Source organism: Carcharhinus amblyrhynchos, chromosome 3 (genome assembly GCF_965287045.1).
Source record: "Carcharhinus amblyrhynchos chromosome 3, sCarAmb.v2.hapA, whole genome shotgun sequence".
In the NCBI taxonomy this organism is placed as follows: Eukaryota; Metazoa; Chordata; class Chondrichthyes; order Carcharhiniformes; family Carcharhinidae; genus Carcharhinus; species Carcharhinus amblyrhynchos.
In genome coordinates, this window is record NC_137326.1 from 33,629,853 (window position 1) to 33,647,331 (window position 17,479).

Below are 17,479 nucleotides of genomic sequence, written 5' to 3' on the forward strand. Positions count from 1 at the left end.
ACATAATTAAATTTCTGCTTAGCTTTCACAATCTAACCCAATGAAAATCCAGAATATGTCTAATCACTCATCATATGATGTTCATTTATAACTGCTTGTTTTCCAAAACATGAGATTTATATGTGGAAGTATACTTTGGAGCAGTTTGTTCCATGAGGAATTGGATCTTCGTCTTTTACTTGGAATTATAACCTTAAATTTATTTTGGCTAAGCGGATAATTTCCCAACTCTTCCTCAAAGGAATTTATTGACATAGAATTAGCTGCTTTTGCTGGGAATCTGTTCCACTTGATAAGAATTGTTTGGGGAAAATAATTTGTCTTAATCTCTCATTTTGCTTTTGCATTATTCATTTTCTGGTGTGTCCTCTAGTCTGTACTCACACTCAGTATAAATACTGTGCCTTCAATTGTACTACCTGTGCCTTTCAGCATCTTAAAGGCCCATTTATGGACTTTACCAATCAATTTTCTGAAACAAAATTCAATACGTGAGCTCCCTTTTATAACACTCTAAAGCTCAAAATTAGATGACTTAATAGTTAGTAACTTGTTAGCTTTTGTTGAAAATGATCAATTTGAGCCGGCCAACTGTTTCTTACAAGGGTTTGTTTTGCCTTTCCATTTAAAGAGGGTCAATTAATCACTTGATCAATGATTGTTCTGAACCGAAATCAGATGAAACCAGAATGATCTCCACTGTGCCCACCTATGAAAGTTAGACCTGCCCCTTGTGTCTGAATTTGGCTGGTGGTGACAGGCTATCTCATGATGATTTTGACAGGGACAGCCTTTTACTGGCACATCTGAGAGAAAAGAATTCCATTACATCAAGAAGAAGTTCCAACATGTCGACTTTGAACAGGATATGGCAATTGCTGCTTCCTCCTCCTTGAGCTGTGAACACCTGATGGAAAGGTGGTCGTCATTGGCAATGAGCAATTTAGATGGCTAGAGAGCCTCTTCAAATCCTCTTTCTTAGTTCTGGAATCCTGTGGTTTACCTGAAAACATTCCATCATGAACTCCAGTTGAACTTGAGTATGTTGTGTCTGTCTGCCAACATTGTCTGCTCTGAAGGTACCACAATGTTTTCTGCTAATTTCAGGCCATGTGCAAAAGGAGATTGTAACTCTGGTTCCAACTACCATGAAAATCTAAATTATTTGAGTGCAAATCTTTAGTCTGGAGGGCAAGTTCCATCCTGTTTTCTCTGCCCAGCAGATGTGGCTTCGCAAACAGGAAGACTGAGAGACTGATAAAATGCATAATACAACAGGGGATGAAAAAAATGAGATGAAATCAAATGATACTGCTAAGATGGCTTTTGGATTAAGTTCTTTCACTGCATCTTTGCAGACATTTCCGTTTTGGCCATTGGAGGATGGCGTCATAAAAAAAATTAGGTGGTATACCAAGGACTGGACGTGATAGATCGTACATGACATTTTTTTTTGTGGAACATGGGTGTCGCTGTCTGGCCAACATTTATTGCCCATCCCCAGTTGCCCTTGAGAAAAGATGGTGAGCTGCATTCTTGAAATGCTGCCGTCCATATGCTGTGGGTTGACCCACAATGCCAGGAATTCCAGGATTTTGATCCAGTGACTGCGAAGGTACAGTGAGACATTTCCAAGTCAGGATGGTGAATGGCTTGAAGGCGAACTTGTAGGTGGTGCTATTTCCATGGATCTGCTGCCCTTATCCTTCTAGATGGAAGTGGTTGTGGTCTGGAAGGTGCTGTCTAAGGATATTTGGTGAATGGCTACCTATATTTCTTTTAAGCAGCAGTATAATATTGAAACAGAATTACTTAATTAAGGAAAAGTTGTTGGTGGCACAGTGCACGTTGGTTAGCACTGCTGCCTCACAGTGCCAGGGACCTGGGTTCAATTCCCGGTTTGAATCAGAGTCTGTGCAGAGTCTGCATGTTCTCCTCGTGTCTGCATGGGTTTCCTCCAGGTGCTCTGGTTTCCTCCCACAGTCCGAAAGACATGCCGATTAGATGCATTGGCCATGCTAAATTCTCCTTTAGTGTACCCAAACAGGCGCTGGAATGTGGCAACTAGGGGATTTTCACTGTAGCTTTATTGTAGTATTAATGTAAAGCTACTTGTGATACTAATAGATGATCTAATGATATCCTCCCCACGATAAATCTGTTGATGTATTCCATTAACTATTGACCAATTTTAAGATAGGACTTCTTAACTAGCTACTTTTCCTTTCAAGCGTGCTTTACTTCATTATTTGAGCTGATTCCATTATTTCTGGAATGACCTTAGATTTCCCCATCCTTGGTTCCTCCTTTGTATAATATCACTCACAAAGATTACTTGCAAGTATAAGATCAGCTTCTAATGTTAGATAAATGAAGCAATGGATGTGCAGAAAATGTGGTTAAATGAAGTTGAGGTGCAGGATGATCGGAATCTAAGAGAATGGATTTGAGATGCTAAATAGACTTTGTCCAATTCTAGATCATATGTATCTATCTGATGCCCTGATTGCCACATGTATGCAGTCTATTATGACTTAGATACATATGATCTAGAATTAGACAAAGTCCATTTAGCATCTCAAATCCATTCTCTTAGTTCATTATCTGATGCCATGATTGCCACATGTATGCAGTCTATTATGACTTCATGAACTAGCAACTTGTATGGACAGGTACAGCTTCCACTTCATCAGTGTTCAACAGATACTTGGTTACTGCAGTAGAAGATACTGATAACTCTGCAGCAGTTCCGCCAGTAGCTGCCACGGCATTTTATCTGTCCACTCACTTTCCTGCCCATGAAGGAATATCAGAATATGGCTGCAGGGAAACAAGGGATACCTCCTCCTAACATGGAATGATAACACTCCACCATAACTCCCCAATGCCTTAACACGGTGTCACTCGGCCGCATCATTGATTTTAATTACAAACACAATAGTGAAGTGAAATCTACTGCTACTCAATTAATCAACACTTTTGCTTTTCTTCAAAGAATGTTGACTAACTTGACTACTTCTACAAAGTATTCCTCTTGTAGTTCAGGTGGGGATCTTTGCAATCAAAGGATGGACAAGTTGATAATAGGCTGCCTGGCCAAAAAGGGCCTCTGTTGTTTGCCTCCTTTCTTCCTCCTCATCTTTCTGCTCCCTATCCTTCTCAGCTGCTCACCGTAAAGCTGGTGATAGGAACTGTGCCTTTCTGATGCAAGGTTATGCAGCATGCAGAAGACCACCCCACTTCTTGATTGTCAAATAGTGCAGGGCAATTATAGAGCAGTCGAGGAAGCACTCTGATGGTCTCCTTTACAGCATTTTCTTGTGGTAGCAAAACTTTTGTTGTGTGCTGGTCATCTATGTGTGGTTTACCATAAATCATGAACCATGTGGTCATGCATGTAGTCCTTGTCACCTATTAGGCACTACCTGTTTTTTCATATTGGTACAATTCAGATGGCAGAGCAGACTGCCACAGAATAAATATATCATGACTATTGCCAGGATATCAGGTATTGAGTTGCGTGATATGCTTTGGATGGTTTCATACCAAATTGGGATTGAAGGAGTGGAATTCTTTTGAGTTTTAGTACAATTCTGAGTTGACAAGCAGCACTTGCAAAACAGCCTATAGTCAATGACCCTCTGCACCTGCTTTTCTTTGGCAAGAAAGAATGAAATGTATTTAACTTTCCTTGAATACAGATCCTTAGTGATCTCCCTGATGCAACAGTGGGCAGAAAGTTAAAAATGTCACCTGTTCCAACCTGACAAGAGTTGGACACACCTAAAATTTATGGCCATGGTCATCTTTGCAGTCACTGACATGACTTGCTGCATTTTTGCATCTTCAGTAGGTGGCAGATTTCAGTGAGGACATCTTTAGTGAAGAGCAGGCATCTTTCGCACTGTTTGACTGAGGTTCTCATAGGATGGCCAAATATGACATTTGCTGAAAGCCTTTCTCTGTCTTCAAACCACCGCCCCCCCCACCCCACCTTGCCTGCTCTGTATCGGCTTTGCTCATTCACTTTTGTGATGAAGTTCAAAGGGAGTGTATGCTGCTGCACCCATGCCTGGAAGCAAGTGATTTCTGCAGGATCCTTGAAGTCAGCACAAAATTCTTCAGCATCTGCCACACCATTTTCTTTACAGAACTCTTTAAACTCTGAAAACCACCAAACACTTGCACAGTTGCAGTAACAGCCAGTAGAAATCAAACAACCAAGTTTTTTTTTAACTTAAAAGTAGTTGATCCCTTTAAAATAGCATTTCTTAGAGGTCATATCTGTTGCTGAGCACTTGTTCAATTGTTCAAGTTTAAGAGAGGTCGTTAGCATTGAGCTCCAGATTGGCAGAGCTGTTGTCAAATTAGCATTATACAATGATTGTTGTAGAATCCAGCTACTCAGCATACTTGCAGTAGGCACTCGTGCATATGTATATGCTTTAATTGCGTCCCTCACCAGATATGTATATGCATTGGAAGAAAAATGGCATTTATTGAATGGAAATAACAAAGCTAAGAAGCCATAGTTTGCAACCTAAGCCAGTTTCCTGGGGAAGCTGATGGGCAGCACCTTGTTGAGGCACTGGGTGCCTTGCCTGCAAAATTATGCCTTATTTTGCAAAGATCTGTTCATCTACAAGCCTATCAAATAAAGTAGCAGGTCTTTCCCGAGTATCAAAATCCCGGTGGTGTAAGTTTCATCTATTGAGAGCTGTTGTGCTCAGCAGCGACACAGGGGAGGCCAAGGCTGCTTCAGGAAAAACACGTACTGAAGCTCCAAGATCATGCAGCAACCCAGGCAACAGTTCAGCATGGGTAAGTAATGTGGGGTGCTGCGATTTCATGGGTTGAGGGAAGTGGGGTGTAGTGAGCTCGGCAGCATGAGCAGGGGTGGATTTCTGTGGCCTCCACTTCACTGAGTGCCTTTGATCGAGAGCCATGACATGACAAACTGGCTTGACGCTGCAAAATGATGGGCCTGCCTGCAACGGGTGGCATGGTGAGGGTCCTTGAGTGGTCATTAATCAGTCACGTTGGAAGGTAGGTCTGCTGAGGAGCAGTGGAGGATTTTTAAGGAGATCTTTCTTGGTGCTCAGCAGAAATTTATTCCAATGGTCAAAAAGGACCGTAGGAGGAGAAGTAATAAGCCGTGGATAACGAAGGAGGTAAAGGAAAGTGTTAAATTAAAAGCGGAGGCGTTTAGAGTAGCTAAGAGTAGTGGGCGAGAAGAGGATTGGGAGAGGTTTAAATGTCAACAAAGATTGACAAAGAAATTGATAAAGAAGGGTAGGAGAAACTATGAAGCTGGGCTAGTGCTTAATATAAAAAAGGATAGCAAGAGTTTTTATAAGTATATAAAAAGGAAGAGGCTGGCTAGGGTGAACGTTGGACCCTTAGAGGATGAGAAAGGGGACTTAGTGGTAGGGGATGGGGAAATGGCTGAGGTCTTGAATAACTTTTTAGTTTCGGTCTTCACGGAGGAGGACGTGAATAATTTGCCGGGTGTTAGCGATGGAAAGGTCGTAGGACTGGAAGGTCTCAATGACATTACTGTTACTAGAGAGGCGGTGCTCGACAGACTGGAGGGGTTGATTGTGGACAAGTCCCCAGGACCGGATGGAATGCATCCGAGGGTTCTGAAAGAAGTGGCGGAGGTGATAGTGGATGCCTTGGTGGTTATTTTCCAGACGTCGCTGGATTCCGGGGAAGTGCCAGAAGATTGGAAAACGGCTAATGTTACGCTGTTGTTTAAGAAGGGTGGCAGGCAAAAGGCGGGGAATTATAGGCCGGTTAGTTTAACGTCTGTTTTAGGTAAAATGTTAGAATCCGTCATCAAGGAGGAAATAACGAGGCATCTTGAGGGGAATTGCTTGATAGAGCAGACGCAGCACGGTTTCGTTAAGGGGAAGTCGTGTCTGACAAATTTACTGGAGTTCTATGAGGATGTGTCTAGGGCAGTGGATAGAGGAGAGCCGGTGGATGTGATCTTTCTTGATTTTCAGAAGGCATTTGACAAGGTACCTCACAAGAGGTTATTGCAGAAAGTCAGGGGGCATGGAGTTGGAGGTAGGGTGTTAGCGTGGATAGAGGACAGGTTGTCAAATAGGAGGCAGAGAGTGGGGGTCAATGGGTGCTATTCGGATTGGCGGCTGGTGACTAGTGGAGTGCCCCAGGGGTCGGTGCTGGGGCCTCAGCTATTTACCATTTATATAGATGATCTGGAGGAGGGAACCGAGTGTAGGGTGTCGAAATTTGCTGATGACACCAAGATTGGTGGAATGGCAAATTGCGCGGAGGGTGTGGAGAGTCTGCAGAAGGATCTAGATAGGCTGGGCGAATGGGCCAGGAACTGGCAAATGGAATTTAATGTTGGCAAGTGTGAAGTTGTCCACTTTGGTAGGAATAATGGTAGGAAGGATTATTACTTACGTGGAGAAAAACTGCAGCAGGCGACAGTGCAGAGGGACCTTGGGGTCCTTGTGCATGAGTCGCAAAAACCCAGCTTTCAGGTACAGCAGGTGGTCAGGAAGGCAAATGGGATGCTGGCCTTCATCGCGAGGGGGATTGAATATAAAAGTAGGGAGGTCTTGCTGCAGCTGTATAGGGCATTGGTGAGACCGCAGCTGGAGTACTGTGTGCAGTTTTGGGCGCCGTACTTACGCAAGGATATTTTGGCCTTGGAGGGAGTGCAGAGGAGGTTTACTAGGCTGATGCCGGAGTTGAGGGGGTTGAGCTATGAGGAGAGGCTGAATAAACTAGGCTTGTACTCGTTAGAGTTTAGAAGAATGAGGGGAGATCTCCTTGAGATGTATAAGATGATGAATGGGATGGATAGGCTAGAGGTGGAGAGGCTCTTCCCGCTCAGAAAGGATAGTAGGACTAGGGGGCACAGCCTCAAGATAAAGGGGGGGCGGTTTAGAACAGAGTTGAGGAGGAACTTCTTCACTCAAAGGGTGGTGAATCTCTGGGATTCTCTGCCCGTTGAGGCTGCCTCGCTAAATATTTTTAAGACGCGGGTTGATGGGTTTTTGATAAGAGAGGGGATTAAGGGTTATGGGGAGAGGGCGGGAATGTGGAACTGAGCCATGACAGATCAGCCATGATCTTATTGAATGGTGGGGTGGGCTCGAAGGGCTAGATGGCCTACTCCTGCACCTATTTCTTATGTTCTTATGTCACTTAAGGACTTAAACAGGCATTGGGGTGGGAAGATTGACCATGGGCCTCGCTGTTTAGAACTTAATGCTGGCACATCCAGGAACACAGCAGGATTGCAGCCCTCTTAATTATGTGCCCTTCACACCTCCAAGTTTGCCACCAGCAAGAGCACAAAATTCTGCCAGACATGTTTTAGACTCACCTGCAACCAATCTGCCCAGTTGTGTTCAGATTTATAACTGGGGCCATAGATTCAGGTGAAATGTAAGGAATACTACATACATGCTTGTTTGTTACTGAAAGTAAAGAGGTTCAGATGTCTTTAAGGCAACGTTAGACAAATATCCTGAAATTAAATGAATTATTAGACATGACCTCCAATTTAAAATTGCATTCAGCCATTTTGGGGCAGAAATGGAGTGTGGGATGGAATCTCACTGAGGCTCAGGAGTCTCACCTGCTGATAGGAGAGCCGGCAAGAGATCTGTCTCTTTTGAGGAAGGCCCACTGAACCAAAGCCAATCAGGCTAGTGGTGGGGCCTATCCCTGGAATCAAGACTCTGGAGGTCGAAGCCAATCAGGGACATGCAGCTCTTGTTCTTAGCAGTGCCACAGGTGAGGTGGTGACCCAGTGCATAAAAAACACCCACTGGAATCCCAAGAGTGCAGAGAGACCCAAGCCAGAGGTAGGTATTGTTGAAGAGGTGGGGGAAGTTTTGAAGGTGGGGGGGATCACTAGGGGAGGGGAAAGGGGGGGCTGGTTTCTAGTGGGCCCCGCCCTCTTCCTGTGTTGACTCTCTCCGTATGAAACTGAGAGCTTTTGATCAAAGGAACCCTCCCCCCAAAGTGTCAAATTGGCCACACTGTTTCACCTGTTGTGCATGTCGACAGACCTGCTCACCCCTGAGTTAATGCCAGCAGTGGTGGAATGGACCCTTATTTGGCCACTAAATGGCAACAGGGTGGGAAGGCTTATCATGGAGCTTCCTGCCCAGAACTTTATTCTGGCAGCGATGCGAAGGCTGTGGGATTCCAGTATACCACTGTCCCACCTAATTACATGCTCTTACCACTTCCAAGCTTGCCACAAACAAAAGCACTAGATTCACCACTGTAAGCCTGTGACCCCATTTTAACTATCTCCCTGGCCTGGTTTCCACCAGACTTGGGGAGTTTCGAAAGTAAATATTTTTATATGTATTTCTCTCTCTCTCTAATATATACCACTTGTCATAAGATAATTTATTTCATACTCTACCAAGTATTGAAAATTATATAATGTCACACATGATTTCCTGAAACATGATAGTCTGACTGGGTAGCTGGCTATGATTGTTAAGCAACACATCACAGTGGCACTCAAGAAAAATGAAAGGTCATTTTTGAATGAACATGGGAAGACAATTTTGTTTTAGATAGCACAATTTACCTACATCAGTGAATTACTTATTTTTCACGCATTATAGTTGTCATTGAAGTTTGAAAATTAGAAGTTTTCAGTGTGCAAGAACTTCTGTATTTGGATTATATAAATCATATTAATCTGCAACCAGAATGTATGACATTGGGTTTTTCGATAGTGACTGTCGTTTGATACTGCTGTAGTTGTGCTCCTTCTAATTTGCATTAATATCATCAAAAGATGTTTTTATATGGAGTAATTTACTGAACACCTCTAATTACTGCAATAAAATTATCTTCTTAATTGTATCATTTCACAAAAGGTCATTTTTATACAGTGTTCTTTGTTCGCATGTGTGACATATTCTGCTGGGATTTTGAATGTTGTACCAGGACATTGTTGCTGATTATGTGTGACTTAACTAATGCAATTTTCACTGATTAATGGAAGCTTTGATGAAGGGTTACATGATTTTTAATTGCTTCATGTTGATTATTTTAACCATTGCCATTCTGATTTACATATAGATTGAAAAGTACAGAAAATAAACCTTAGCACACATTTTGTACTAATATTTTGCTTTTATTCACTTTTTAAACACAGATGCAGATTTATCTTTCAAGCCCTGGCAATGGTGACATTGAGTTGGCATCAAGAAGAAATGAAATTAGAGGAGCAATGGCTATATTCCTTCAGGTAAGATAAGTTGTGTGCTTTTATTGCATTACAGTACGAAGCATTCTTGTCTACAGAGTCTTGTGCTGTCACATCTCAAACTCCAGTTTGAACTCAAACTGTCATGTGGAATTGAATAAAATGTTTGATAGCTGTTAAGGATCCTAAGTGTGAAAAATATTGGCCCTTACATTTTATCAGAAATTGGAACAGAATCTGTTGTTCTTGTCTGAAGGGATAACAGTGTGAGAAGGAAATAGGAATGTTACAGTAGTGTAGTTCCAGGTACAGGCAAACAAAAGGATCAGTTCTATTATAAGTAATCTGCTGAACAAGTCCTTTAAAGCTGGCGCTAGATTTTCATAAAACCCTGTCATCCAAGCTTCCCATGTCTTAAAGTATACTGAATAAAAGCAATCTGCCTCTAAACCTGAGGCATTGCAACTCCAAGCCTGAACTGCATAACATTGTGCAGGATTTTGAGTTGTGGAATAGAACCCCAGTGTATGGTAAAATTGGGCACACATTTGCACTGTGTAGGGAACGCTCACCTGGCAGCTAAATTCACAAATTGGATAGCCTGGCTGCGGTTTCCATTTTTTAGTTTAAAAATTTGGAGAGAGGGCTCATTAAGATGGAGACTCTGTCTGTGTGTGTGTCTCTCTCTCTCTCCCTCTTCTCTCTCTCTCTCTCTTTGTTTCCATTGTGTGAAAAGGCGGAATGCAGCTCCTATTGGCCCTCCAGCTTCGAGAGGCCACCTGCCATCCTTTATGAATCCTCTGGCCCCTAATTGGTAAATTCTGGGAAAATCACTGCCAAGTGACTGTTTCCCACACAATGTGGGATTGTTATCTCCATTTGACCTCAATGTCATGAGCCCATCCCAAAATCCTACCCTTTAACTGCATTTTCAAATTGCTGCTCAGCTGACATTTTCTTTGTGTTAGGATCAAAATTTCAGCATAACAACCATATTTCATTAGAATCACAGAATCCCTAGAGTACAGAAGGAGGCCATTTGGCCCATTGAGCCTGCATCGACAATGATCCCATCCAGGCCCTATCCCTGTAACCCCACACGGATACCCTATATCACCATCACACACACACACACACACACACACACACACACACACACACACACACACACACACACACACACACACACACCCCGCCCCTGACACTAAGGAGTAATTGAACATGGCCAACCAATTTAAATTGCACAACATTGGACTGTGGGAGGAAACTGAACCACCTGGAAGAAACCCATGCAGTCATGTAATGAATGTACAAACCCCACACACACAGTAACCCGAGGCCAGGATTGAACCCAGGTCCCTGGCGCTGTGAGGTAGCAGTGCCACCATGCTGCCCATTTGGTTCAACTTACACTCTTACAGTTTGAGTGATATTGGGAGATTTTACAGTAATATTGTTTTGCTGTAGTTCCGAATAAGCTGCAGCTCAGTGACCATCTTTGTTTCCTTTCACTTCCAAATTAGGCAAGTTCCTCATTTAACCACCTACTTCTTATTCTCTTCCATGCTCTTGACAGCAATATAAAATACCCTGATGGGACATGAAGTGCATAAATCCCATAAAGTTCAGCATTTCCCTGGGAGTGAATGGGTTCTTCAAATGTGTTTTTTTTGGTATAGATCCACAGTGGTCCAATAAAGCTTTGCAACAATGGCATATTCAGTTTCAAAACATAGGCGAAAGCCAGGGGTCTAAATGGCGTACTTTTTAGAAGGACTTTACTTTTAATTTATTTCCCTAATGCTAGTTCATAGTTTTTGGAATTGCTGATAGAAAAAAAGAAACATTGCTGTTCCAAAATACTACCCTCTTTGATTGACTTCCCTCATTTGTTTTTCTTCCACTTTCTTTCCCCCTCCCTCTCTATCTATATAAACCACTGAGGCATTGTCTGTTGTATTTTATTTGTATTTGAGTCATTCTCTCTCTCTTTAAAAGCTTGATCTTCCTTTATTTCTTTATAGGAACCATGAGTCGACCATTTTAGCCCCTTAAGCCCTTTCCGTCATTCAGCGAGATCATTGTTGATCTGTCATAAGAACATAAGAAATAGGAGCAGGAGTAGGCCATCTAGCCCTTCGAGCCTGCCCCGCCATTCAATAAGATCATGGCTGATCTGTCGCTGCTCAGTTCCACTTTCCCGCTTTCTCCCCATAACCCTTAATCCCCTCTCTTATCAAAAACCCATCAACCCGCGTCTTAAAAATATTTAGTGAGGCAGCCTCCACCACCTCAACGGGCAGAGAATTCCAGAGATTCACCACCCTCTGAGTGAAGAAGTTCCTCCTCAACTCCGTTCTAAACCGCCCCCCTTTTATCTTGAAGCTGTGCCCCCTAGTCCTACTGTCTTTTTTGAGCGGGAAGAGTCTCTCCACCTCTATCCTATCCATCCCATTCATCATCTTATACGTCTCAATGAGATCTCCCCTCATTCTTCTAAACTCTAACGAGTACAAGCCCAGTTTATTCAGCCTCTCCTCCATACTATTTATCTCCCTTCCTGTTTATGCCAATCATTCAGTATGCATGAATCTGTAATCCTGTCTTATTTCTCATAACCATCTGGTGGCGATGAATTTTCTACATTTTTCCCTCTTATTTCAACCTTTGAATCCCTTTGTTTCTTCATATCATACCCTTTTCTTACTTTGTATTTTCTTGTTAATTCTTGTACTTTGCTAGTTTTATCCAGTCTTTTTTTTACTTTCTTGTTTCAGCCCTGAGCTTCACAGTGTCATTATCAGTGTCATTAATAGTCATTTAAGGACCTCATTCTGCCCCTGCCAATATTTTATCTGTGGTCAGGGGAGGAGATGCTTGGGAAGCTTGGCACCCTTAGCCGTGTATTTCAGGGAAGGTTGCGGAGACCTCTTAAGGTTCATCCTTGGTCCATCAGAAGCGCCCTGTCATGTCATCCTCCCCTTTAACCCTCTTCCCTGGCATCTTGAACCTGGTGCCCTGACTCACCCCCTCAGGCCCACTTATCACCCTCACTGTGACCCCAAACCCCAGGCATACCTATTAGCCCCGATACTTCGGCACTGGAAACTGTCTGTAGTCCTGACAGTGTCTACTAATCGTGCTGGTGGGATTACAGAGCTACTGGCCAATCAGATCAGCCATCAGCTCGCTAAGGGCTGACCTGCTTTTAAGCAAGGGGGAGAAGTCTTGCCTTAAAGCACCAATGCGACTCCCATTGTTAAATTGCTGCCATGAGGCTCATGGGCAGGCTCCTGACCAACCTTTTAGTAGTTGGGAGGCAGAGACTGCAGTGCAGTGTAAAATCCAATATTATTTGGATGTCAGATTAGTCCTTAAAAGATGGTGGAGGAGCCATTCTTTCCCTGTCCAGGTTCCCTCCCTGACATTTCAACTAGAGTATGGCAGGAATACCAATAATGTGGCAAGTTGAGATATGGATTATATGTGAACAGGAGCCATGACTGTAGTACAGTGATGGGTGGTCTCAGAGCTGGAGGCCACGCATGACCATTGATCCTGCTCATTTACTACAAGATTCAAACCTCCTGGGGACTGTGTTCAAAAGCTACATGAGCATGAAGGCAATGAGGTTGAACTCAGGAATTCCACCACATGGCCAACTAGATGCATTGTTAACATCACTAGTGACCATAAGAGAAGGACTTGCACTTTTTAAGTCACCATTTGACGAATGCAATGTAAACCTTCATGATGTTGAAAGGAAGTGTGGTCGGAGCTTCTATCCTGCCCATTAAATGAGAATGAGGTTAACAAAGTAGGAGGTTGCTGACTCTCACGTCAGGATCATCCCTGTCACTCTGTGCAAGTCACAGGAAGCAGATGGACCAAGGAGTGCCTGAAGCTGCAGATGCAAACAGACTGGGCTGGCACGAGGCTGAGTGATGGCTAGTCCAGAATTGCTTCCGGTCTTGTTACTGGTGAAGCTTTTCTGGAATTTCGGAGATTAACTATGTTTTTTGCTTCACCTCCTCAGCCTCAAAAAGCAATTGGTGATGCTGCAGCCAAAAGTCCCTTTCATGGCAGCAACAAGACAAGCTAGAATAAACTGCTCTTCGACCTCCAATCATAGGTTCCCTCCTCCTGCTCTTGCTGCTTCTTCAATTGTAGATTCTGTCTCTGGATGAGCAGCAAGAGTGGGAGCCTGCCATTGGAGGAGCTAGAGCAGCAAGTGTAGAATGGACAAAACCAATGTTTGGAGGAGCAGCTCTGTCTGTCCAGCACTCGCTGCTCTGCCAGTTACAACCTTGCAATCAGTTCCCACTCTGCTGATTTTTTTAAGCCTTCTACCTTGGAAAAGTGTTAGGGTTGGAACATATATTGAAAATGGTGAATTTCTGAGACACCAATGTTGGAAATTCACCAATGATCATTTCACACCTCTGCACTATAACTCCGCATCAAGATCTGCCCTCTTTTTTTACTGCTGCCATATGCCAAGTTCTTATCTCTCTCTCTCTCTCCCAATTCTCCAATGTATAAATGGGACTTGCTAGTGTGTTCTAAGAAGTGGAGTAGGTTTTTGTTTTTATAACCTGGGTGTTAATCTGGCAGATTGGATTGCCTTTCAATTGAAGAATTTGCTCAAAATGTTACTGGATTGAAATTAATGGAAGGTTGATATTGCACATTTGAAAATGTGGACAATGCATTCCACCAGATTGCCAACCAGGCAGTGAAGACCAAATTCTGTCAAGTTACCCATCCAATATGCACTTGAATTTCTGAGCACTTAAATGTGTAAAGGGACAACAGAAGGCATTTGAACCAGGGGCCTTGATTTTAACCAATGTAATGGTGTGATTAAAATATCAAATCAAGCGATTGAAATCCATTTTTGTTCCTTTAAATTTTGAAGTGCAGATTTCAGGCTGTGGATGAGGCCATCTCAGAAGGCAGTCACTGGTCTAATTAACATACCAAAGATGTGGCCTGATTGCCTCAATGGCTCTGCAACTTAAAGTTGGGGTGAGGCCAGACCTATGTGATTTGTGACAGCTGATCTGAGCCAGGAGCTACTGATTCCCCAAGATAAATGGCTCTTTTAGCATTTTTTTGTGAGCACTCCCTCCAACCCCTTCAAATAAACCTATGGCTTTTCCTAGCCAGACATCACCTCTGGCCTCAAAGAAAGCGATCCACAAAAATCTAAAGCTGTCAGCGGCATGGATTTCAGCTTTCATGATGTTAATTTGAATCTGGCACTAACTCGAGGAGATCAACAATGATGTCATCAAACGGGCAATCTGCTAATCACATTGAGCGAGCCCCACAGACAGCAAACCGGGAAGCAAAATGCAGATTACCCTTCCCACTTGAAAATTTTACCAAGTGCAAAATAGTAATCAGGCCATACTCAAAAGTTGCTTTCTCAAAGATAATTTAAAGAAAAAAATGACATCAAGCAGATTTGGAATTTTATCAAAATGGAAAAAAATTACATTACACAAATATAAATTAGTTTCCCAGTGCCAGGTTGTTCAGCAGTAATTATGACTTGATCTGGCATTAACAATCAAATTGTGCTTCATCAGCAAGATAGAACTTTTTTGGGGATTGTAAACAACAATGATATAATGTAAAAGAGGAAGTTCTAGTCAGTTCAGTGATTTCTAGGTGATTGCAGGGACTTCATCAGCACACCTCGTGGAGAAACAAGAGATCACTAACTATTGGATTTCTGCGTTTTGCTGTGCTTGCGCATACTTGTGAACATGCCATGTTTCAAAGTTGTAGAGATGACGGTCAATTCAACTGTAAAATCCAGGGCAATATCTTCTGAATTACATTGTACAATGTGTTCCTTCTCTAGCATGTCACACTGTTTACCAAGTATTTTATTAGCCAGTCTCTCCTGGAGTTGCTCATTGCAAGCTGACTGGCATGCCTTTTAAAATGATTGTGGAATGCATAATAAATTCAACAAGGCAGTATATTTAAGCAAACTGAAGTTTGTGTCAAATAGAAATGTGCTTGTTAATTTTCACATGAAGGTGAGAGGCACTTGCATTTTAAGTGTCCTTTTCTTCGAATGGTGACGTATTGCTGTGCACTTCATGTGCCATTTTTAATATGAGCAGGTTTGCTGTGGTATGGCTACAATAAACATGGAGATGAGATGTTTTGTAAGAAAAATAGCATTATCTGGTATCTCTTGCTAAAGAGAAAACTGTTTCCCTTTAAGTTTGCAAATTCTAATTGCAAACTAAATGCTTGGTGACTTTAGTCATGTGTAATTGCTGTTCAGAGATTATAAAATCTGTTACTTTGTGGGAATGTCACTTAAGGGGTTGCAAAAAATTGGCTCCAGTTCTTACTTTCCTGGAGAGTTTCATTGTACAGAACAAATTACTGCTCAAAGATTTGTTGCAGTGATTGGTTCTGGGGAAGCCATGTGCCAGACTGAACATAAAAATGTCAACATGTATTGTTGTGGATTAGTGGTACAGCATGTTGTCCAAATTCTATGTCATATAAATCCCCAGGACCAGGGACATACTGGCAGTGTATTTATCCTCAGCTAAAAATATGATATTCACTTCTCACATCGCATCTTTCATTGATGTAAACCCTCCAGTTTCCCCTCCAATTTCTAGCTGTGCATTGGCTAGTCAATGGTTTACTTTGGTTTTTTTTATTATGAATCACCTTCAGCTGGTGAACTTCCACAACAAACACAGTGCTACTCTTATTAGGAACAACAAAAAAAATGCACACCATCCCAATGGCAAAGTGCCCTGATGAAGGCACTGAGGGGAGGAGAAACCTTCAGTCTCAGCACCAGTTGTATCCCCTCACCCAATCCTTTGAAACACAAGCGCATCCATCCTACACTGCTTGCAAATGTGTTAGAAGAGGGTGAGAAAATGGTATTGGTGTAGGAATTTAAGATGTAAGAAAGAGCAAACAAGGGAATTAGGAAGGAATCGATCCTTTCAGAATGCTGAGAGGAGATGAGGGCAAACATATAACGTGAAAGTGGGAACATGTTGTAATTGACCAAAATGGCATTAGTGAACTGTAGAATGTGAAGGCTAGTGGGGAGGCAAGTAAGAACAAGGGCAATTTCTCGTTTCTAAGAGGGAGAAGGGTGAATATCAAAGCACAGAAAATGTAATGGACTTGGACAGAATCTTGTCAGCCTTAGAGTTGGTTAAGAATCTGATGAAAATGAAGTAATTTTTGAAATTCTAATATGGATAGTGGTATGCTCAGACCAAGTGGATTGGAACTAGAGAAAGTGGAAGAAGGCAAAGAAATCCATGCTGGAAAGCAGCTGGGAGAAATATAATTGAGGTAGTTGTGGGAGTCAGTCTGCCTTTTTCAGCATCAAGAGAAGAAAGCATACAGTTATAGACTGTCATAAAAACACAACTGGTCCCTAAGGAGAGGTGGGAAGGAAAAATTGGATAGCCCCCAAAATGGACACAGGGATTGTGATGCGCAATTGACCCAGGCTTGTTAATTGAAGTGCCGGCAGCATGCCAACTATGTGCTGCTTTCTCTTTAAAATGATTTCTGTGTGCAGCCTATACAGATCACACTGTTGATTGGCTGCACACTTTATCAAGGGGCCCAAAATTGTAACTTTATAACGTACTTAAAAGTTAATGTGTACTGTTTAAAACTAGCCTGCATCTCTTAAAGGTGAGGCACAGTGTGGCTGGAGAAGATGCACGGCATTGTGCAGAAACTGAATCTATCCTGGGAAAGAGTCAGGAATGGCACAGCATGGCAGACAGTGAGCTCCAAGGTTTTCACACTTGAAGGCCATGATGGAAAGGTGTAAAGGAGACTAGATGTTTTATATCTGCAGTGGAACATGATCAAAAGATAGTGGGAGAAGATAGCCATGAAGATAAATGCCAAGAGTCATCACACCATCAAACATAAATAAGAAATAGATCATTAACTACTCAAGTATATGCCACCATTTGATACAATCATGGTTGTCTTCTACCTCAATTCTCGTATCAGATAGACAACATTTCTGTTTTAAAAGATCATCCCTTTAGTCTGAGATTGTGCCCTCTGGTTCTAGTCCGATTGCTTGTCTTATATCCAAGGAATAAAAACCTAACCTCCTCCTATAAGTTAGGAGATTGTCTACCTGATACGCTGCAAGAAAGGACGTCCCGAGGCATGGTACATTGGGAATGCTACGACAATGGATGAATGAACACTACTCGACAATCACCA

General features: G+C 42.5%; 1 protein-coding gene across 2 annotated transcripts in view; it reads left to right on the forward strand.

The window, feature by feature from the left end:
* Window positions 1-17,479, forward strand: part of LOC145338627 (receptor-type tyrosine-protein phosphatase gamma-like) — a 693,461-nt gene that overhangs the window by 424,455 nt on the left and 251,527 nt on the right. For both annotated transcript variants that reach the window (XM_080183016.1, XM_080183007.1), the window contains exon 5: window positions 9,170-9,262. In XM_080183016.1, coding sequence (XP_080039142.1) covers window positions 9,170-9,262 — 93 coding nt within the window. The remainder of the gene's footprint in view (window positions 1-9,169; window positions 9,263-17,479) is intronic.